Raw genomic sequence first — 23,551 nt, forward strand, 5'->3', positions numbered from 1 at the left:
TCCTTGAAAAATAAAGTGAGAAGAAACGTAATGATGCAAAGTATTTTTATTACAGGCTTTCAAGGTAGCATTTGTGAATATAATAAATTACACTTACAACTACTGGACCTCCTTTTTTTTACCATTGCAATCCACATCATTGCAAATCAGTCAGTGGAGCCTTGAGCTAAGACCTTTACCTCCATCACACCTTTCTAAACATACACTCCTCCTGAACCCAGTCTGAAGCCCAAACATAATCTCAAGAAGCATAAGGCTCAGCTTTGCACCACCAACCCAAAATGGTACATTGTGCGTTTACGTGACAGGCTAAAATATACAGTAGACGGGGTTAGAGGAGCAAAGTCTAAGACGGAAAGCCTTGAGTAACTCTTCTATAAAGGGCTGACTAGTGTGCGTTTGCCATCGGCGCTGCTGGAAAGTAAAACAGTAATACTGCTGCTGCTGCTACTCGTTTGAACAGGAAGTAGACGGCATCCGGCTCGAAGTAGGAGTGCGGCGTTCAGTTGCTGGCTCTGGCTGCCTCCTGCTGGTCGTCGTCCTGCTTGAGGCGGTAGTCTGCGAGGGCCGCTTTGATGGCGTCCTCAGCAAGCACTGAGGAAGCGTCAAGCAAAGGTGGATTATATATACGTGAATGCATAAAGCTGAACCACGACAACACCATTAGGTTAGAGGAATAGAATGAGATCTTACTGGAGCAGTGCAGTTTCACAGGTGGAAGACTGAGCTCCTTGGCAATATCCGTGTTCTTGATCTCCAGAGCCTCGTCCAGCTGAAACAGAAGCACAACCCTTCAGTAACGATACTGCCAAGGGCTATTTCCGTTTTGTTCTCTTAGGGTTTTGTTGCTTTCAGACAGATATTAATCAATAGTAATAATAAAAGATGAATCAATATTAATAATAAAACTTTGTTTGGCATCTAACTGAAGCCAGGTTTAGAACCACAGGTCCAGAGAGTAATTTTTTATTATTTAGAATGAGGCGAATCAGACAGAAGCAATATAAATCAATTATTTATTTTATTTTTTTTATTCAGAATTTTATTTTCTAAGAAATATTTTATGGAATGACGTCTGACCTTGATGCTTGGGGTGGACAATGATTCAATATCAATATATATTGTAATATAAATGTATTCACTAAAGGTGACATTTCCCATATTTCAATATACGTTACAGTCTTATGATTACAGCATTTGTCGCTGACTGACATTCTGGGTTTTCTGTAGTTTTATGTGTTTTATTTTTTTAAACACAATATTTCTAAATTGTTATATTGGAGGAGTTTCATAATCATGGCATAATAATTTTCGCTCAGTCTTTTCTGAGGCTTTTATTTAGTTTATATTGACATCGTAATGCTATTGTATCAACATAAATTAAGAAATATATTGTAATTGTATTGTTGTCACTGTGTACAGCACTTTGAACAGAGGCGTATTTATTAAATGTGCTATATAAATAAAGTTAACATTGACATGTAAGTTTTGTCCATATCGTCCAGCCCCATTTGATGCCCAATTTTACTTGTTTTCCAAGTAAAATTGAGCAGTACACCCAATTTATTCAATTTAGTGAATATACATTCACCAATGTATATTATTATTATTAACAACAATATAAATTTTTATAGAAAAATTAAAAAATCCCTTTTTGCTGTTTTTCCAACCCCTTAGAGTAAGATATACAAGTACAAAAGAATAAAGTAAGAAGGTTTAACTTACTGTTTTGCCTTTCACCCACTCAGTTGCCAGAGAGCTGGAGGCGATGGCAGAGCCGCAGCCAAAGGTTTTGAACCTGGCATCCACAATCTTCCCCTCGTCATCCACTTCAATCTGTCCAACATTTGAGGAACACACTTTAATACAGTTCTCTAAGCCTTTTATAATGACAGTGCTCCTCAGAATTACAAATATCCATTTTAAATAGCGGCTATATTACAATATGTATATATATTGATACTCCATCTGCTGTGTAGATTATCCCTGTGACATTTCTAATAAAGGCTTGAACTAAAGGGAGACGGTACCTGTAGCTTCATTACATCTCCACAAGCTGGCGCCCCCACCAAGCCGGTTCCAACCTTCTTGGAGTTTTTGTCCAGTGATCCCACATTTCTTGGGTTCTCATAATGATCCACCACCTTAAACAAACAAACAGTGTTGAAGAAAAGTTGATTTTTCAGGAATAACATTGCAAATATATGCGTGGGATTTGGGGAGAGGCGTGGTCCGCGGCCTCTTATAAAATTAATAATAATGTACAGAACACCTGTCCAAAAACAAATGATGTGATTTGCCAACAGAGGGCAGCAGATCAGCCCCAGGCTCCAAACTTCCTGATATTGGAGCTCATTAAGCTGCTGTGAGGCTGAGTGCAACGACGCTTTCAGGGTCCAAGAGACTCGAACGTTTGCAAAGAAAATGCCGAGCTTGTTTGGATCGACATATCTGTGCCAGAACACATTCTCGGTTATTAACCTTAACAAGAACCGGGTGAGAACAAGACTAGCTGACTCTCGCCTGTACGTTACAACCTGCTCATCAAAACTAGACCTGGCCTGCATTCTGCAGACGACACCTCCGCAGCCCCCCTTCACATTACTGCAGGCAGGTATTTGTTTGGTCCTCTCATGTAAATTAACCTCAATTCTTTAGTTATAAAAGCTCAGTTAACTGATTATATTGCGGGGCTCAAAAGCACAGTTCTATTTGTGATATAAAGTCAATGTCAAATAACACTTTTCTAATTGTCAATTAAAAAAACAAGTGTTACATAAATTCATATGGCCCTCTGTGTTTTGTAGCTCTACATAACAAAAACTGTTAGTGTTGTTTTCCTGTTCACCTGTTCTGAATTTGGAAGTTTACTGTGAGCATTTGATAAATAAAACATTTCATGTTTCAAGTGAACCTAGGTGTGTGTAATTCGCCTGAAGGTTTGTTATTGTTTTTTTCGGTCAGATGGTTCTGCTTCATTTCCTGTAATCTTCAGTGATTTGGATTAAAAGTTGGTATTTATGTGATCTGATAAAAGTATGCCATTTGCAATTTAAGAAAACAAGTCTAATAGTTCATTTGGATTTATTTTTAAGGTGAAAAAGAAATGTCAATCTTGTTGGACGGCCAATCTGGGCCTAGACGCTGGACATCCCAGGAATACACCTCAGCGCTCTGCCTCAGGACGCATGCCTGCCTCAGGACGCATGTCTGCCTCAGGACGCATGTCTGCATGTCTGCCTCAGGACGCATGCCTGCCTCAGGACGCATGTCTGCCTCAGGACGCATGCCTGCCTCAGGACGCATGTCTGCATGTCTGCCTCAGGACGCATGTCTGCCTCAGGACGCATGTCTGCCTCAGGACGCATGTCTGCCTCAGGACGCATGTCTGCCTCAGGACGCATGCCTGCCTCAGGACGCATGCCTCAAGGTCTGTTATGCAACAAGTTTCCTGTCTTACAAAAGTGAGGCAATACACAGATGTGGATTTCTCTCTCCACAAAACTCAGCTCTCATGCACCCGAAACCCCTCCTGCCTCCTTTTCAACCCCCCCAGCTTCTGCTGAGTCATGCTGACCAGCAAAGCATGAGGTTAAGGGGTTATCTCAACGCTGGACGAGATTTAAGAGCAGAAATAGAGTGAATACGTTGCAATACGATATTAACTTACACTGTTTTGACTATACTTTCTTCAAATAAACAAAAAGGAACAGTTTATTTGTTTTGTTTGTTTTTTACCAAATGGATTCTCACAAGCAAAGTCTCCCCCAAAAATGTATATTATTTTTACTATTATTATTATTATTATTATTATTATTATACAACCATAAATTGCAAGTGAAACAAAAATACATCCAAGCGTTTTATGCATTTCTAATCCAGATTGACAGGTAGCTCTTCTATAAAAATGTAAGTTAAAATAGACCAAACTAAAAATGTGTTATGTAATTCAAAGGCGTGCAGGCTTTACGTAGCATTTATCCGTTTCTAGCAGCACCACGCACACGCAAGCGTATTAATTGGATCTTAACATTTAAAACTGCAGACAGCTGGTTGGACGATCGGTGCCCCGGTTCCAGCTTTTAAACTTCCTAACTAGTTGCAACAGAAACAAGCAATGAGGCTATTCTCAGTTTCTTCCCTTACTTCATAACAAAGTGTTTATGTCGCTGTTATACGCCCCTCCTGTGGCTTTGATGTCACTTACGACATTCATCAGCAACGCAAACGCTCATTTCCTCTGGTTATCCCCAAGTTTTTTAATAACTTTTTATGCAATTTCCTGAGCAGAGAAACCATCTTTACGTAATTCGTCTATTAGCGACGTACTAAACACAATATGCGAGGACAGGTTTGACGGCCGGAGGTGTTTTTATTCCTACCTTCTTGTGGTAGCAGCACTGAGTGATGAACTCTGGAGCTGAGAGCCTCCGAGTGAGTAAAGACAGAGGACTGAGACACTTCTTCGCCACTACACCCGCCATGTTGACCTAATGGCGCAGTTAACGTAACCAGGGAGCAGCGCGACCGAGCAGCGGTGAGGTAACGGGGGGAGGAGTTATGCAAACTGCGCATGCTCTGTTTATGTAAACCAGCCAGAGGACAGCTACGGTGTCCTGTAGGTGCCAAGTCTTGAAACGTAAACAGGAAAATTATATCACCTAATTTTTTTAATATAAACATGTTCAATTTGGTATTGCTTACTCAAAACAAAGATGTGGAACTCCTGTGTAATAATATTTGTATTATTGGAAAATTTTATATACACAAGTGCAGATTCTTCAAAGTTTCTTTAATATCTGTACACCTCGATTGAGATACTGAAAAATAATATGGCCTTAAAGTTTTCAGAAATGTTAGCACTATATATGAGCTAAACCCCTGTGTTGTTGTTTTTTTTTATCTTGTTTGTTTTAATTGTCCTTCTGTTTCATAACAGCTGTTTTGGATGACATTTTATGTTTACTCGTACTTATAATGTTTGAATTTTTTATTTTTAAATTGTTCAATAATACATATATATAAAACCTAACTTTAGGTTTTATATACTAAAACCTTATTTAGAATTGGTGTAGTACAACTTTTTTAAATAAAATAAAACCTCTTCTATTCTATTAATTCCAGTCCCTCCTGCTTTACAACTCCATCACACATATTAACCAAGTAACGATGGGGATTTTTCAGATTACTTCAGAAATAGTGATTGTACCCTGTATTTGTCAATGGTTGTGCTGAATTTTGAATGTTTTGTAGCGACCTAGGATGAAAATGTATTTCTTTTTTTAAATATATTTAAAGAAATTTAACTCTTGTATTTTTGCTTTGACCTGCGTCATGGTTTGTAAGCGCACATACAGTTTTCACCTTGAAGAAAGCAGATAGTTTGTCATGTTTGTTTCATCCTTGTCATTGGAAGTTGTTATTAAACAATTGCTTTCCCTTCCTTATTTGTGTTAAGACAATATTGAAGTCACGTATGATACTGTGCAGTCAGCATTTCTCCTGTGGGACACTTGACCAGAAGGAAGTCATGCCTTGTTCTGTTTGTTCCTCTCTGTGCAAAGATTTTTAACCTGTTAAATGTTGTAAAGATAGCTTGTTGTCCCTAATAATGAAGGTTTGAATCAGATTTAGATAAGACCAACATCATTAACCTTTACTCCCCCTCCAGGGCTAGCTTGAGGTATGAGAGTCTTACAGCTGCTTAGGACCCCTGCTAGCCTGGTTTTCCAGAGAAAGCTTAAAATGTCAGATTGACAGCACCAGTTGTAATGTTCTGACAATTGGGTGGGCTTCACTGGATGTGGACCACTAATCAAAATTTAGCCATCTTCTATGGTGTGGTTTGCTGGAGCAGCAGCTGATCTGTAGCGGAGAAGAAGGAGCTGGATAAACTCATTAGCAGGGCTAGCCCTGTCCTGGGATGCCCTCTGGACCCAGTGCAGATGGTGGGAGACAGAAGGCCTGTAAGAAATCACTGATGGACATTGTCTCCCACCCCATGCATGGAGCTGTTGCAGAGCTAGAGAGCTCCTCCAGTGACAGAGTGCTGCATCCCAGATGCTTCTGCAGGACCTTCATCCCAGCTGCTGTTGGGCTTTATAAACCCTGCTGCTCACAACAGACTCAATAGGTGTTTACATCATGCTAATCGTTGCACGGGGTCTGATCTAATAATGAATAATATAATGAATAATTTATGCTTTCTCTCAGATGCTAAGGTACACTTGCACATGCCTTAGCTACTCCCAGATGCTGCTGTACTTTCATCCATATTGCATATTTTCGCATATTGTTCTGTAAATAGGCTACTGGTTTTTTTTTTTTTTTTTTTTTTTTTTTACCTGAACAAGCCATATTAAAAGAAAGTGCGCATTGCTTACTCTGGTTTATATTTGACTTTTAACTTGGTCATTCTGATAAGATCATCCTATGTTGCTTTAGAACTAACTTTAGACTAGATAAGATCTTCTGCCACAGGCCCACCCAACTCTCTCTCTCTCTCTCTCTCTCTATATATATATATATATATATATATATATATATATATATATATATATATATATATATATATATATATATATACATACATATGTACATACACACACAGATTAAGGAAGTGGCCGACAACACAAATCTTACCTATGGCCTGGAAAGGGTTGAATGATAGAGGAACAGAAACAGAGGTTGGGTTTCCGCCACATCAGACCGGACCCAGATTTTGGCTTTGCAAATTTGTTCCTGAAACAATTTAACACACATAAGGTTTAAGACGCTGGCAAGCAAAGCGTACATTGAAACACCATAACAAGAGGGGCTAATGATAATAAGCCTAAGATTCAGTGGGACTAACCAAACGGGTGTTTTGGTAGTGGAGATAGCAGAAAAGAAAGCCGCTGTGGCAGACGTTGTAGTCCTGAGCAACAACAACAGCAGGAAGAAGGAACACAAGAAGCTTAAGAGATACCAATAGGTCAAAGAGGAAATAAAGAAGTTGTGTGGAGGGTGGGGGCCTCAGTGCAGCCAGTGGTCACCAGAGCAGCTAGGAGTGTGAGCCCCCACACATATCTCACTGCTCATTGCCAGTAAAACATCTAACTGATAAAACCTGTTGGTGGCAGCATTATAATCATGGGAACCTTTGCCTCAGCAAGGACAGGCAAAGGTTCCCATCTTAGGCTATTTTGCAGAAAATAACTGAGTTTGATTTAAGTCAATACATATGCATGCAACACTCTTCAACTTATTGATTTTTTATGTTGAAAACCATGTATCGTTTTCCTTCTACCTCATACTTAAGGGTTACATTTGCATTGATCTGTCTCGTAAAATCTAAAAAAAAAAAAAAAAAAAAAAAACCTGAAACGTTTGGCTGCATCATCACAGAACGTAAACAATGAATGAACGTCCACATGTATGAACACTTTTGAAGGGAAACTGTAAGTCGCTGCGTTCTGGTGTTCATCCTTCTGAGTGTGTGCCACACCTTTTTGTCACTGCTGCCGAAATTCAAGAACATTTCTTTAGCAACACTACCCGAGAAAGAGAAGTGAGGAGTTCAGCGCAGAAAACTGCGGAAGGGACATGCAATGTCGGATCTCACTTCGACACACAAAGTAAGTGTTTATCTATATTTATATGATGTTACATACAGAAATACTTCCGTTAACATTTATTTTGATATATGATTGAACTTGACTTTGTAAAGTGCCTTGAGATGACATGTTTTATGATTTGGCGCTATATAAATAAAATTGAATTGAAAATTGAATTGAATTTATTTTGACAGCGGTCAGTGTGAATTGTTCATGAGGAATATCATGGTGTTTCTGTTTTTTAGGGAAACTAACAATGGAAGTGGATTATGTTGAATATGAAGATTACACTCCAGACAATGAAACTGAGAACAGCACAAACACTCTAGGACAGCTGCATTTCTACAGCTCTCAGTCCTCCCTGCCTCTTGTCCTCGGGGTGGTCAACATCTTCATATCAGTTCTTGGTCTCGGAGGAAATTCTGTGGTGATATGGATCTGCGGGTGTAAAATGAAAAGAACCGTCCTCACCACCTGGTACACCAGTCTGGCCATTTCAGACTTGCTTTTCTGCGGCTTTTTGCCCTTCGAGGTGTTCTACGTGCTCACCTCGCGCTGGCCTTTTGGCCACATGCTGTGCAAGCTCACCTCCTCCGCTTTGTTTCTCAACATGTACAGCAGCGTGTTTCTGCTGGTTTTGATCAGCGCTGACCGCTGTGTCCTGATTTTGTTCCCCGTGTGGGCGAACAACCACCGAACGGTGCGGAAAGCGCGTGGAGCCGTCGCCCTGATGTGGCTCCTCTCTGGACTCCTGACGCTGCCCTCGGTGATCTTCAGAACGACCACAACCCAAGGGTCGGTCACCAAGTGCCGCACGGATTACGGCCCCAACTCCAGACACGCGGCTGTGGCTCTGGGGAGGTTCATCTGTGGCTTCCTGGTTCCTTTCCTGATTATCGTGTCCAGCTGTGTGGTGCTCGGTGTGAAGCTGAGAGGTTCAACCATCCGATCAAAAAGGCCTTATAAGATCATGGTGGCGCTCATCCTGTCGTTTTTCTTCTGCTGGGTCCCCTACCATACCTTTGTTCTCATGGAATTAGACTTAGAACGCCGTAAGCTGGAAGTGCTCGACACTGGGCTAAGGGTGGGGGCCACTTTGGCGGCGGCTAATAGTGTGATCTCCCCCATTCTCTATGTGTTCATCGGCAATGACTTCAAGCAAACTCTAAAGCGCTCTTTGGTGTCACGGTGCGAGGAGGCGATGGCTGAGGACGTCCGTACGGGTGGCCTCAATCACTCAAGATCCAAGTCAATGGAAATAGTGACAAATTCTAATTGTAATTTGCAAAGGAACATTTCAAGGTGGAAATAGAATGAGCTTTAAAGAGGTATTTTGGTTCGCTAACAACCAAATCGATCAATGTATTTAGATCTATAGCTTTCTAAATGTTACGTGTTACGCTGTGTTTAACGACAATGGCTTTCTGAAGTGATCCTGAGCCCTCGTGGTAACATCTTTTACAGAACGACGCCGGTTTTTTAATGTAGCGCTGCCTGAGAGCTCAAAGGTCACGGGCATTCATTGTTGGTTTTTGCCGTGGCCTCTTACGCGCAGAGATGTCTCCAGATTCCCCGCATGTTTTGATGATATTATGGACTGTAGAGGGTGAAAACCCTAAATTGCTTGCAACTGTCTGCCGAGAAAACTTAAACTGTTGGACAATTCGCCCACGCAGTTGTTCACAAAGTGGTGAATCTCTCTCCATCCTTGCTTGTGAATGATCGAGACTTCCGGGGATGCTCTATTTATACCCAATCATGACACTTTTATGTTTCCAATGAACTTGTTCACCCATGGGATGCTCTATTTTGAGCATTTCTCTACTTTTTTTTTTTTGTCTTTTGTTGGCCCTGTCCCAGCTTTTATGGAAAGTGTATTCATCAAGCAGGCAACAAAATTCAAAATAAGTGATTGTTTACACAGAAACAATAGTTTATACATTTTTCAATTAAAAATCTTGTCTTTGTGTATTGAAATGATAATAATTAACAAATTGTTATGTTCTGTTTTTAATTTAAGTTTTACACAGTCTCTCAATTTCTTTAGAATTGGTGTTGCACAACTTTTTGAGTTGAAATTTTTTTCTATTAATTTCAGTCGCTCCTGCTTTTTAACTCGGTCCATCACACATATTAACTATCATATTACGATGCGGGTTTTCGGATTACTTCAGAATAGTGATTATATTCTGTAATTGTCGTTGGTTTTGCTGCTGACATTTGAATGTTTTGTAACTATCTAAGATGGAAATGTTTTATTAAAATATATTAAAAAAGGTTTAACTTTAACATTTTTGTTTTGACCTGGGTCGTGGTTTGTAAGACCACACAAAGTTTTCACCTTGAGGAAAGCACATAGTTTACCATGTTTGTTTTATATTTTTCCTTGGAAGTTGTTTTTGTACAATTGCTTTCCCTTCCTTATTTGTGTTTGGACAGAATTAAAGCTACATATGATACTGTACAATCAGCATTTCTGCCTTTTGGACACTAAACCAGAAGGAAGTCACATGCTGTTGTTCCTCTCAGTGTAAAGATTTTAAACCTGCTAATTGTTGTAAAGATGAGATAAAGAGATAAGATAGGAAATTTCTTTACTGTCCCACTGTGGGGAAATTCGGGTGAGACCGTTGCAAAGACACAGACCGAGTTACACATAATTAATGGTTGTGAAAAAAAGAAGAAAAAAGAATAAGCCAGTCTAATCTACAGTTAGTTCTAAAGAAACGCCAAGAATAAAAAGTAAAAGGTAAATATCAGAGTAAATATTGCACTGATTACTGATAATATGCCATGCTCAGGGAAAAATAACATGAAACATTTGTGTTTAACAGTGGAAAAAAAAACCAGCCTATTTACAGAACTTAAGTTAATATAATATGCAACATGCATGATGGTACATCGGCATCTCGACGTAGCTAAGGTGTGTGCAAGTTTACCTTCGTATCTGGGAGACGGTGTAAACGATTTATGATCAGATCAGAACCCGTCAGGCTCAGCTTGAGGTATGAGAGTCTTACAGGTGCTCAGGACACCTGAGGATATTAGCTGTGTGGTGCTCGGTGTGAAGCTGAGAGGTTCCCCCATCCGATCAAAAAGGCCTTTAAAGATCATGGTGGCGCTCATTCTGTTGTTTTTCTTCTGCTGGGTCCACCATACCTTTGTTCTCATGGAATTAGACTTAGAACGATGTAAGCTGGAAGTGCTCGACACTGGGCTAAAGGTGTGATCTCCCCCAGTCTCTATGTGTTCGTCGGCCATGACTTCAAGCAAACTCTAAAGCGCTTAGTTACATATCATTTTGGTTATCTACAAAAGAATACTTCAATGTGCAAATAAAAAGTTTAAAAAGTTAAAAAGTCTTGGTATTTTGGTCCGCTAACAACCAAATTGACCAATGCATTTAAATCTATAGCTTTATAAACAACAAAAACAAAAAAAACATACATTTTGAATTTATACTATTTTTTTAAGTTTTAATTCTTTTGTGTTATCCCTTACAAATGAAAGAAATGCTGTGATTGTATCAAAATTAATTACCTACCTAACTGTAAAATACATAACTGTATGTTTTTTTGTACAGAATAAAATAAATAAGCATATGTGAAAATCCAGTGTGCCAGTGTTTGTATGAAATACAAACCCAGCAGTCAGTGAAGGAAATAATTGTTTAGACCCTTGCTGATGTTGTAAATTTGCTCATGAGGAAATTATGGTCAATGTGGTTACCACACATCTGTAACAAGCTCCTCCTGTGTAATCATGAGCTGATCCCTCAGCTTTCTCATGATCTTCCTCACCCTATGAGAAAAGATCTCGTCTGAAGCTCAGACAGCAATAAACAGCGATTTATGATTATTTTTCTATTTCTACCATTTAACAATCCAAACAAGAATCGTCACTTTTCCCCAGTATTTTTGATTATGGTCTTGGAACCCAATTAGTCAGGATTTTTAGATTTTTGTTCTGGTATGGTCGCAGAGAGGTTGGAATAAGAGAAATTAATTTGATGGTCAGTTGTGCTTTAAAAATGTATTGCGATAAGGTCAGATGTCATTCATTGACTGAACTGTGTGGTACAAGGATACATAGTGTATAGGAACAAAAGCTTAAATTTGTTTGCAGGCGATTAAACGCTTATTGTATTACAAATAAAATCTTGATATTCATATAATGTGTTTTATTTCTTCGTAGGTTGGCAATCAGACAGGATTTAAGTACCTATTACCTCTACGTCAGTCATATTTTATAATTTGCACGAATGCTGGTTTTAAACTTGTCTGTTCAGTTTCTGGTTTAGACTCGAAACAACTCTGACTTGTAAGACAAAACCTCTCAGGTGTGTATTTAAGTGCAAGAACACATCCTTTGGGCTCATTCTCCCTGGCCAAAAACTGTATTGCAATAAATCTTAAATATACCCTTGAAATACTTCAGCATTCGCTCACCAGTTGGCTTTAAAACAAGGTGTAGTGAAGTAACATAATGCAAAACCAATTAAGTAGGTAAGCTATAAAAGAGACAATAATGCTGCTGTTATGGCTGGTAGTCAGTATGCCTAACCAGGGTCCCCAAATCAGATTATATTTAGGGTTCCATACAAAATGTGGATGGTTCTGATAATGGTAAACATTTTAGGGGTGTATTGGGATTTTCCATTAGCTGAACTGTATAAGGATGCCGCTGATATTTAAAAAATACTGAAACTGTACAGCATAGAAGAAAAATATGGAATAGAAATTACCTTTTTTTATCCACGAGTGATGAAATTCATATGTCCCAGCAGAAGCAGGTAGATACACACAAAGATAAATATTTAAAAACAAAAAATAAATAAGTAGAAACTGTGCAAAAAGAACTACTTTGCAACACAAGAAAAGAATATTGTACAGCTGCTGGTAAATAAGAAGAAATTAAGAAGTGTGCAACTGTATGGTTACACATACACGTTTTACACATTAAGAAATGTGTAAAACGTGTATATTTATGCAAGAAATGCATTTTTTCTATTAACAAGAAGACGAAAAAAGACTGCAAACAACAGCAGAGATGATAAATACTTATTGAGTTTAATCGGAGCCATTAAGGTTATAAAGGAATATCAATTTGACTGCGGAGAATCACGTAAATGAGTAAAATCACATTGTTATTACGGTAGTTACAATGTTATGGCTGAGAGCCGGAAGTTCATTAAAATAACCCCGCCCATTATTTCCCAAACCACGCCCCCTTCCGTTCCACCAAGAGGAAACTACCAGATTAAGTTGCGGATGTGATGCAATCACCTCTAAGGACGTTTTTCTACGCCTTACAACTAGTTAATTTAGAATTATCGCCTTGGATTTTATGAAAACAGCAACTGAATACCAATAGTAGCTGCGTTATTGTTTACTTTCAATCTGTACTCGCGTCCCTAGAGCTGTCTTCCTCGCATGCTAACGTTAGCCTAGCTTCCGTTGTCAGATGGACGCCAGCTGAGCTGGAATTCGCTTTTATATCCCAGCTCTCGTTGTCGTTTCGGCCGCTCGTCGGCGACCCATCCTCTCAGCCGCACCTCCGTATGTGTCTGCTCCGGGGGCTCGCCGAGTGAGTTCATCCGTGAGAGACAAATGGCCACCGCTGCGCCCTCTGCTCCTCCTCCTGCCTCCGGCTCCGCTGCGGCCGCTCCCGAGACCTCCGGTCCCGGAGGATCGAGCGGCTCGACCGCTGCCGACGGCGGCGGCAACCAGGACAGCACTTTCGAGTGTAACATTTGTCTGGACACCGCCAAGGATGCCGTGATCAGTTTGTGTGGACACCTTTTCTGGTGAGATTGAGCTGTGGGACTTTTGTTTACATTTTTAATATATATATATTTACAGAATGACATCATAACAGGACTGCTTCTAGCTGAGGGAGACCTCCAACAATGATCTAAAACACAATTTATTACCACCCTGACTGTTAAGTGCCTCTTACTTTCACAGTTGATTCCATTATTATTAATAATAATAACAATAATAATAATAATAAAATTGCGTTTAATTCCAACATGAACGTTTATAAAGACATTTTTGAAGCTAAACATGTTCAGACTTAACAGCTCACTCACTAAATGATATATTTATGAAAGTGGTATCCCAATAAAACTTTATACTATCAGAATATTTACTTCCTATTAAATGCGGTTACATCCTATAACAAAATATTGTATTTAGTTGAAAACAGAAAAGAGGATTTGAGGGAAAGTGCCACATTAAAAAGCTGGATTTAAAGTATTCTGATGTACGAATTATGTTTTCATTATGTTTAATCTGACTATTGCCCGATTATCTATTAAATCGGTTTACATTTTCTATAGTTAGATTACATAACTAATTCCGGGCTTTTTTTGTACAAGACATTTATTTGTAGCTTGTTAAAAAAAACTGTCTGGTATATGTAGCTGTGGCGTGAAAACTTGTTTCTGCTTTATGAAAACTAAAACACAGAACAAATGCTCAAAAAAAATTGCAGAAATACTGTTCTTGTGCTGATTTTTGTGGTATTCGCTTTAAGCCCATTAAAGGTTAGTTTTACTAATGAGGCTTTAACCAGGCCGCTATTTTTTTAGTTTAATATTGTAGTTCTTTCATAAGCCGAAACTTTATCTAAAATCAGTTTTTTTTGCCTTTTCCAATTGTTTTTGGATGTTATGAATCAGCTTTTGTAAAGACATGCATCTAATCAAACTTCTTGCTCTCTTTTTTTCCTTTCCTGTGTTCCTGTTAGTTGGCCTTGTTTGCACCAGGTAAGCTGGATACTCCCCCCCCCCCCCTTAACCACAAGAAACAAGTTGATGTTTTACAAAATATGCCGTTGGCTCAAAACCATCACTTTGTTTTCATGCAGTGGTTGGAAACTCGGCCCAACAGACAAGTGTGTCCGGTGTGTAAAGCGGGCATCAGCCGGGACAAAGTGACCCCCTTATACGGGAGGGGAAGCACGAGTCAACAGGACCCCAGGTGGGTGCTGTAGCCTGTCGACAGCTGACGCAAACTCTAAAACCTGATGTATTTATATTTTAATCATGACGTGACACTCTGAGGTTAAGCATGTTATGTTTCTATAAGGCCCTGTCACACTGGAGACTGCTCGACTGCACAATGTTATTTATTTATATATATATATATATATATACACAAAAGAGAACGGGTTGTTTCTTCTGGTTCTTTGATTTAAAACAAATTCCCATCCCACATGAAAATCTAATAAATAAAATCCCAGACCAGTTGCACACGCCTCAAAATTATGAATACTGTTGCTGGTAAGATCTTTAAGGCTGGAGAACTGGTAACGTATTTTACCAATGATGATAAACTCATATCATCATAACTCCTTTATTTATTTATTTTAATCAGTATCAAGCATCAATGTGATCAGTAAAGGAATGCTGGATGCCTGTGAAGGAGTCCTGCTGGCCGCACTGAGCAAGATATGCGCTCAAGTGCTGCGCCAGAGTAAATTTTCTGTGACTGGACAGAAAAAGGAAAAAAAAAAAAAACACCTCCTCCTGCATGCTGTCAGGCTGCTGATGATCAGTGAAGCTAAAACCGATGGTTGAGGTCAGGGGAAACCTCCCGTAGAGGGTAGATTTTGAGGAAACAGACTAAAATGCTACTTTATATATATACTTTATATAATTTACTCACTTTTCTTCTCCACAAACTTGTTTTAAAGGGAAAAAACCCCGCCTCGACCCCAAGGACAAAGACCTGAGCCCGAGAACCGCGGCGTAAGTACATGAACATCACGGAGTGTATTATATAATGATTTCATGTCACCGGGTTTAATGTTTAAACTCCATCATCCGTCACCTGCTGAGTGAAAGCCGTCCACTCGTGATGAAAGCGTTGCATGTGGCGTGTTTACTGCCGGTCGTACCCGTGTTTTATTCATTAAGTCACCCACTTCCTACTGGGATCCATTACACGTTAACAGCTGAGTTCAAGCTGCTCCCAGGAGAATTGCACACAAGTTTTGCAGCTTGTTGCGTCACATCTCCCTCACTCTGTTATAACACACTTTTTCTTTTTTTGTTTTTTTTGTACATTGACAATTCGCAGGGCTTCCAGGGCTTCGGCTTTGGGGATGGTGGTTTCCAGATGTCATTTGGAATCGGCGCCTTCCCGTTCGGTATTTTTGCCACCGCTTTTAACATCAACGATGGGAGGCCTCCTCCAGGTAGAGACACGTTTCACCCTAAAGTTTATTTTATTTTTGTATGTCTTGTCATTTTAAGCCAGAGAAGTTCTAACCTCTGTTGCACTGTTACAGCGGCCCCTGGGACACCGCAGCACACGGACGAGCAGTTTCTCTCCCAGCTCTTCCTGTTTGTCGCTTTGGCGATGATGTTTTGGCTGCTGATTGCGTGAAAACCCGTTGAAGAGGGAACCGATCGTTTTCACTCCAGGGTTAAAAAGAAGGTTTTTTTTGTTGGATGCTTTACGATGCTCATTTTCAAATACAGTTGACACCAGATGCTTACATGCTGAATTAAAAGAAAAAAAAGCTGCAGGCTTTTCCTGTTTTGGGTCTGTTAGACCAAATATATTTCCTTGCTAGTAGCCAGAAAAGTTGGTAAGATTCAGACACACTTGTTGGGAGTTTTGGCCCATTCCTCCTACCATAACTGGTGTAGTCGGGTTTATAGGCTGAATCGCCCACACACACACATATTTTCTGATGTTCAGATGAAGAGTTTGCTGATTTGTATGGAGAAGCTGCGTCAATATTTTCACATTGTGCTTTTTCCTCACGGTGCCATCAATTTTGGCCAAGTGCATGAGGCCCCTCCCACAGCAAAACCATCCTACCACATGACGCCGCCACCCTTGTTCTTGGCTTTGCAAGCTTCCCTGTGTATTTTTTTTTTTTAAATAATACATCGTAAATATGTTACGATGGTTATTTTGGCCAAACTCTTGTTTCATCAGACCACGGGACACGTCTTAACAGCTTACGGTCTTTATAGCTTTGTCCATTTGTAACCTGTAATCTGGTGTTTCTGCTTTTACTTGGGAGTAATGGCTTCTTCCTGTCGGAGTGGCCTTTCAGCCCAGGCAGAGGGCTCGTTTTACTGTGAATGACGCTCTTACCAGCTCCAGTCAGCATCTTCACAGGGTTTGGTGCTGAGGTAGATTCACATGTTTCACACCAGACTACCTCCATCTCAGACACAGAGCTCTTCTCCTTCATGAACTGGATGGGGGCTGGAGAGTCCCAGGATTTCCCACCAGGAACTTCTCAATTAGTGGCATTAAAATACATCCCGTGGGTATGCCTCAATTTAAGCCATTTGTTTTTTTGTGAATCAGCCTGAAATTTACAAACTTATGACATCATTCGGCTTTTGTAACTCTAAATGTTCTGGTATCTAGCAAATTTTAAATAATTTTATACAATCCTAACCTAAAAAAGGAAAAGTTTGTCTGAATTAATGCCATACTGTAAGGAAGATTGCCTTTTCTTATACAGTGTAAACATCTGGTTTAAACTGTATATAAATGTTGAGATTATTTTCTTTTTTTGAAATGTTCCTATGGCGTTTTAACAAACTCATCTGTATTTCTGAGCTAATCTCCCTGTTAAAGGAGGATCCTGTGAGGCTGAATCTGTAATCTAAACCTGCTAATGGGACACGTCTGAGTGTCCTCTTTGCAAAACTAACGCAGGAAAAACTAACTGGGCTCCGATCCAAACCCACTGTTACTCAGAAACCAGGATGGTGGAACGCAGCGCACGAGTTACTGAGGTCATGTATAGAAAACTGGAAGTCTAATGATCTGTATTATTAAGCAGGAATAATTTAACACAATTGTAAGATAAGGGTGGTTATTTAGTTGGGGGGGGGGGGGTTTGTCCTGGTTTCCAAAACACAAGTCTTAATTTAGTGACCCAAATCAGACGGGTTTTATTCAAGCCTTAAAAAGAAAGTTGAGTGCTCGCCCCTTTTTCTATTCTTTGGGTCGTTGCGTACTGGTTTGTACCCAGATTGGTGACGTTTTGAGCACTTTCCTGATTATTTGTCTCTGTGATTTATCAGAAAGGCCCAACTACCAGAACTGCTATCATTACAAGTACATAATGGATTGTTTGTTCTGCTTCTTAGCAGATTAAATCCCTTCTTTCAAACGTTTTTCTCCTGATTTTCACTGTAATTAAATGTAAAATATTGTAGATTACAAAGATTAAAATGAAACCTATCTGAAAACGGGATAACTTTTCTAATTGTTCATTTCCTGGACTGACAGTAAAGCTTTATGAAGAAGTTATGAGTTGTCTTTTGTTTGTTTATTACTCATTTATCACCGCAGGAGTCGTCTAATAAATACACAAATCAAAACGCGCAGCTCTATATAAAAGACAGCTTAGCCTGAACCGCGCTGGACTGCCAGGAAAAGAGGATTTATCGAGACTTTCGCCGTCTCTACGTCTCTTGCGGCGCCTTTTTGTCCTGCACGTTGAATTCGGCTTCGTACATGATCTGCTGGATCTTCATCTTCGTCTCGCACCTCTTCTGCGGGGCCAGACGCTTCAGAGCGGGAACGAAGCTCAGCAGAAACAGTTCGTCCTCGTCCTGCCGCGGCCTGGTGGAGAACGGGCCGCCCCCGTCCTTCGCCTGCCACTTCGCCGACGGGTCCGCGCTCTGGGGAGAAGACGACGACGTCGACAACAAAGTCCGTTTGCGTCCAGCGGTGCTGGCGGGGGTTATCTGGGAGACGGGGGTCATCTTGGCCACCATGGCCAGCTGGGTCAGCTCTGTGTCCTGGGACAGCGTGGGGAGCTGCGTTACGAAGGCCAGGGGAGCTTTTTGCTCAGGCGGACTCGCAGCAGCTTTTGGAATATTTGAAGGCGTCTTAATCGACTCTGGTAGAGTGGCGTCTCCCTCCGCGCTACCGGATTCGTGTTCGTTGTCGTCCTCGTTGCCACAGGGGTCCATCACGCCCACTCTGGACCCGGTGAAGGGGCCGATAAAGTTCATCAGCTGTCTGTATTTCCATTTGCTTTGTACAAACTCGCCCTGCTTCTTGCTCTTGAGCTCCATTCGGACCTCCTTCAGGTAGCGGTCTCTCAGGTTTTTCCATTTTCTTTTGCACTCCTGGGCTGAAAGGCAAAAGATTTCAGAGGGTAAAAGCTGCAACATAAAGGAATCACCTAATGAGCAGTTATATTCAGAATAAAAATTAATACGCCACATTTTTTTTCATACCAGAACCTTGAGCTCATAATGTATTTTATATCTGGATTTTTGTCATTAAAGTAGCAGATAATTATGTAACAGAAGGAAGGTGACTCTTGTTTCAGTTTTTTAAAAGTGTATTTAGTCAGCCTTTAAAATCTGACAACACAACCAATAGTTGCAAAACTCAGAAATCTAACCTTTATAGAAGAACAGCACTGTTGGAAAGAAAGCCATGTAGCGGTATACGGCAAACAGGCGCCGCAATCAGATGAGACCATAAAAAGAGATAAAACGTCACCTGAAACATGATGGTGGCCGCGTCAGGCTGTGGGAATGTGACGTCTGTTTCCCTTTCTAAAAAAAAAAAATCAAACCTTTTCCTGATATTCTAATTTGTTTTAGATGTATCCGTATGTTTAGGGTCATTGCTGCAAAGTGAAGCTCCACCCTGAAGTCTTAAGTCTGCTACAACCAGAGCTACAATGAAGATGTTTAGATCAGGGCTGCCCAGATACACCTGAATCAAGTCCCCCGCCAGTATTCCTGTGCAGAGGCCTGGAGATGGCATCACCTAAAAGCTGCTGGACTGAATTCCCAGGATTATATCAAAGCCTAGTCATGTGTTAGAACGGCCTAGTCAAAGTCCAGACCTGAATTCAACAGATAAACCATGGCCGGACTGATCTTCACAGATGCCGTTCACCCTAAAGGACAAAAGCTACATTTCTAGAAGTGGAAAACTGGTGGAGACATAATTAACACATTTGCAGCAAAAATCTGCACTCTAAACAGATGTTTAACACACTTTGTATCGGGAAGGGGGAGGGGTATAATTTATATCCTCTTTAGAATTATGCAGTATAGTTTGTGTTGATCTAGCAACAAATAAAGATATATTCATGTTTGTAATATTGAAAAACATGAAAAGCAATGAATCTAGATGACAGCATCAGTAAAAAGCTGAGTTCGCCTTTAAACTGATTTTTAAATATAAATAGAATTTAGATATTTAGATAATGGATCCTTTAGATATGGTCATTTTATTTTTCTGGTTAATATCTGAATTCTACTGTTACGATCCTCACAGTGGTTTAATTTTGCGCTATTCAATGCGATGGAAATAAAGAAATTTTAGAGGTTCTTCGTCTGAATGGTCTATGAACACATTTGATTTCTGATCTGATGTTAGCGCTTCAAGAAAGTAAAAACGTAAAAAAATAAGGGCTTTTCTTGTCTAAGGATTGTGAAATATGTTTCAGTTCTGCACAGTCCTCTAATAATAAGCTGCCCTGCACTGTGTGGACTAAGTTTTTCTGTGGTGGGTTGGGGCCCTCCGTCTGTCCCACACGCTGCTGGCAGACCGTGACGCCGCCGGCGGGTTTCACGGCTCCTGTTCGCCTTTCAACACCTGCCAGCACACAGTTTCCGGCAAAGAAAGCGCCTCTAATCGCTCGGAGATCCGTGAAAGGCTGAGAGTCCGCGAAGCCGAGCAACTTCAGCGCCCCGGCTAGCTCCGCGGCAGAGGCACGCCGCGCCGCTCCGCTCCGCGCGGCGCTGCGCTGCGCGGCCTGCGGCGTGAGGTAGCGGCCGCCACCGCTAGCACGGCGCGCGCTGGCTGCATCCACGCCAACGTGGATTCATTGACGCAGACTGACGCCTTAATGGAAAACGGCCCAGTTCACAAGCGCGAAACACTTCTAACTAGTCGTGAATGACTAGAATCCCGAGCCAAAAGCGGATAAGCCAAGAATAACTGGCAGTAAAGTTGCGATAAACAAATACTCACATGGGTGACCAAGTGCCATGCTGATGTTTCTCCACGCGTTTATGCGACTTTCCGTGCAACGGTAATTCGGTAAAGTGACGTTGTACAACTCTGGGTAGTTAAATACAGCTAAAATTAACTTATCTTCCATTTTGCCCTTGTATTTTGTGCTTCTGCTACTGTGACGCGGACGCGGAAGCGGCAAACTCCTCCCGCCTTTTCCGCCCCTGCTGCTGCTGCTCCAACGCAAGATATCGCGAGTGGCGGACTGCGTGCCGCCCGCGTCGCTCTGCCGTGTGCGCGTTACCGCGTTCTAACACAAGGGGGCGCGCCAATGGCTCATCTCCCCACCAGTCCTTTTTACTCTTTTACCTTTTGACTAGAACAGAATACGTACTAGGTGTATTAAACATAACAGGAATAAGTTATTGGTTTCACGACTAGTTTTTTTATTACTGTTTTACTGCATATACTTTAAGACTTTAATGCAGCTTACACTAAGGTCAAAAACATTTATTTTTGTCTTCAACACAATCAGGAGGGAATATGTTTTGCAGATCAACTTTTGTAGAAGAAAGACATTTCTTTCGAAATATTCTTCTGGGTTCAAACAATTTAAAATGCTCTTAATGTTCAATCATGTTGTGACATTTTATCCATATGCGGTATATTTATTATTTATATTTTGAAAAGTAATAATGAAGCTCAATTTTAGCCTTTGCAGTCTTTGTTTCAGCTATAGGCATTGCCTGAGTTACTATTTTTCTTTGGTCTCTTAGACCCTTAACCCCAGATTGCTCCCCAAGGGTGATGGGTTAAAAACAGAGAACAAATTTCGTTGTAATGTATGTTTCAATGACAATAAAGATGATATTACTATTACTTGTCACATCTATGAAATGTTTTTTGAGGTATTTTATAGGTTAATAAGTGTTGGGGATCACACTTTAACCTCAACACTTCTCTGTTTTAGCCCTAATAGCCAGGGTGAACCCCACATCAGAGTAATTTTTAAAATAGCTCCTGGAACAATATTTTTTTTCTGAATACTCACAGGTTTCAATTTACATTCAAGTTTTGCTGAAAAGCAAACTGAAAACGGCTAAATGTTTTAGAGCACTGGCCGGTAAAATGCGATATCTCACACTTCAGAACTTTATTTTAAGTGAATTTATTTCAGAACCTTCAACCAAGGAGTAAAACTTGTGCATTATAATAATTTATTGAACAGAGTAACATATTTCACATTTAGTTCTGTACATCTTTGATATTATGGCCCTCAGCTAATGAAAACCTAACATTAAACATATCAGAAAATGTGAATATTGTAGAAGTCCACTAAAAAATGCATTTTTAATACAGAATGTAAAGGAAAACAAACGATGGGTCAGATGCCAGAGATAGATCCAAGGATACATGAAAAAAGATGTCTCCAGTGGTCATTGGACAGGAGGTGGGGTACCCCTTGGACAGGTCACCAGTCCATCACAGAGCTAAACAGGACAAACAACCATGCACACACACCAAAGGGAGGAAGCCGGGGTACCCAGACAGAATCCACACATGCAGAACTCATGCAACCCAGAAAGACCCAGGGTCAGGATTCAAACCCAGGACTTTCTGTATGCAAGGTGCTACCACTGCCCCACTGTGCAGCCCTGTGTTCACCTAATATATATATATATATATATATATATATATATATATATATATATATATATATATATATATATATATATAAAGGTTCTTAGTTTAGATTAAGGAGTGCTGGTAGCAAGGGTCTAACTGTTTTAAATTTGTAGAGTACATTGTTAGATAGTCATAAAAACATATTATTCATAACAATATTGTTTATATGCTTTAAATGTTACTCGTCATTCTCTTCTTGTGAACAACCGATTTAGTTATGATTCAGCTTCCTGCACCTCCAACAAAAATGAAAATGTGATTTCCGACTGAGCGGTGATAATTCCCTTCCCTTCGCCAGACAGTTGTGCTAAATATTGCTTACAACAATACCACGAACCTTTATAATTCTGATCCCCTGTAATGAATTTTGAACCCTGTGAACCTACACGGATTTTGCCGCAATTCCTTCTATTGAGGACCACAATAACGTGCAGATAGCGATCTCGCACACGGCACAAACTATACATCAGCCACGGGAGCGCTATTAAACCCCGGTGAAAAGGATGGGAACGCTGTTTATTGTTATCTGTTTTCAAAAGCCCTTATAACAGGTTGGGGCTTAAAACAGATTGTGGAAATCCGTTAATTCCCTGGAAGAAAAAAAAAAAAAGAGGTGTATTGCCTTGTATGAAATCACAGGATTTACTGGGAGGGAGATGAATTTAACCAGTAATAGCTTTACCTCAGCTGAGCACATTGTCAGCAAAGTCAAACTGAAAAGACTGCAACACACAGATAAGACACAGGATGCATGATTGTGAATATGAACCACATTCATGGATACGTTCCCTAAAACTGCACCTTTAGTGCGTCTTAATTAAGATTTTATCCACCAATTCATTATGAACTGGTAATGTCAGCTTGGAGTTACTTTATTTCACTTTCTGAGTAAATCTACAAATTAATACCAGATCATTTGACAGTAAAGCTGAGTAAAATAAGTGATATGAAATTGATTCAAAGGCTAATCCTTAAATGCATCATACACAAGCCCGAGACCACACCAAAGGTGTCCATCTTTAAGTCCGGGTTTCTAATACCAAGCAATCCCCTTTTCTCTAAAACCTCAACAATGAGGATTTCAGGAGCTCTCCACTTTTCATTTTATGCAGTGAAATCTGATTTCTCTCGAAGAAAGGAATGAGGCGAGATTAGCCGAATCTGTCGTCCTCCCTAACCTCTTCACAAAACTGCCCAGATTAGCTCAGAATTAAGTTTCAACCGTTTTATGTGTCTGGTCCACAGGGGGATTATAGTTTTACTTCCATCTTTCTTTGCCTATAAGGGCCAGACTTGCTC

The 23,551-nt window shown here is 40.3% G+C and overlaps 4 protein-coding genes across 4 annotated transcripts; 2 read left to right on the forward strand and 2 right to left on the reverse strand.

The window, feature by feature from the left end:
- Positions 1-31: 31 nt before the first annotated feature.
- On the reverse strand, positions 32-4,525 carry iscub (iron-sulfur cluster assembly enzyme b). Its single transcript, XM_012849368.3, has 5 exons — positions 4,383-4,525; positions 2,031-2,144; positions 1,726-1,836; positions 694-772; positions 32-594 (listed from the first exon to the last, which is right to left on the reverse strand). The coding sequence occupies exons 1-5, from the start codon at positions 4,482-4,484 to the stop codon at positions 503-505; spliced, it is 498 nt and encodes a 165-aa protein (XP_012704822.2). The 5' UTR covers positions 4,485-4,525; the 3' UTR covers positions 32-502.
- Positions 4,526-7,455: 2,930 nt separating this feature from the next.
- Positions 7,456-9,405, forward strand: LOC105915305 (chemokine-like receptor 1). The gene is made up of 2 exons (XM_012849369.3): positions 7,456-7,616; positions 7,841-9,405. Exon 2 carries the CDS (start codon positions 7,852-7,854, stop codon positions 8,905-8,907), a length of 1,056 nt encoding a protein of 351 aa, XP_012704823.2. The 5' UTR covers positions 7,456-7,616; positions 7,841-7,851; the 3' UTR covers positions 8,908-9,405.
- Positions 9,406-12,814: 3,409 nt separating this feature from the next.
- rnf185 (ring finger protein 185) lies at positions 12,815-17,883 on the forward strand. The gene is made up of 6 exons (XM_012849373.3): positions 12,815-13,401; positions 14,346-14,364; positions 14,466-14,578; positions 15,294-15,348; positions 15,680-15,797; positions 15,891-17,883. Exons 1-6 carry the CDS (start codon positions 13,205-13,207, stop codon positions 15,986-15,988), a joined length of 600 nt encoding a protein of 199 aa, XP_012704827.1. The 5' UTR covers positions 12,815-13,204; the 3' UTR covers positions 15,989-17,883.
- Positions 17,471-20,810, reverse strand: LOC105915307. Its single transcript, XM_012849372.3, has 2 exons — positions 20,585-20,810; positions 17,471-18,719 (listed from the first exon to the last, which is right to left on the reverse strand). The coding sequence occupies exons 1-2, from the start codon at positions 20,712-20,714 to the stop codon at positions 18,043-18,045; spliced, it is 807 nt and encodes a 268-aa protein (XP_012704826.2). The 5' UTR covers positions 20,715-20,810; the 3' UTR covers positions 17,471-18,042.
- Between the last annotated feature and the right edge of the window lie 2,741 nt (positions 20,811-23,551).

Source organism: Fundulus heteroclitus, unplaced genomic scaffold (assembly GCF_011125445.2).
Source record: "Fundulus heteroclitus isolate FHET01 unplaced genomic scaffold, MU-UCD_Fhet_4.1 scaffold_217, whole genome shotgun sequence".
Taxonomy (NCBI): Eukaryota; Metazoa; Chordata; class Actinopteri; order Cyprinodontiformes; family Fundulidae; genus Fundulus; species Fundulus heteroclitus.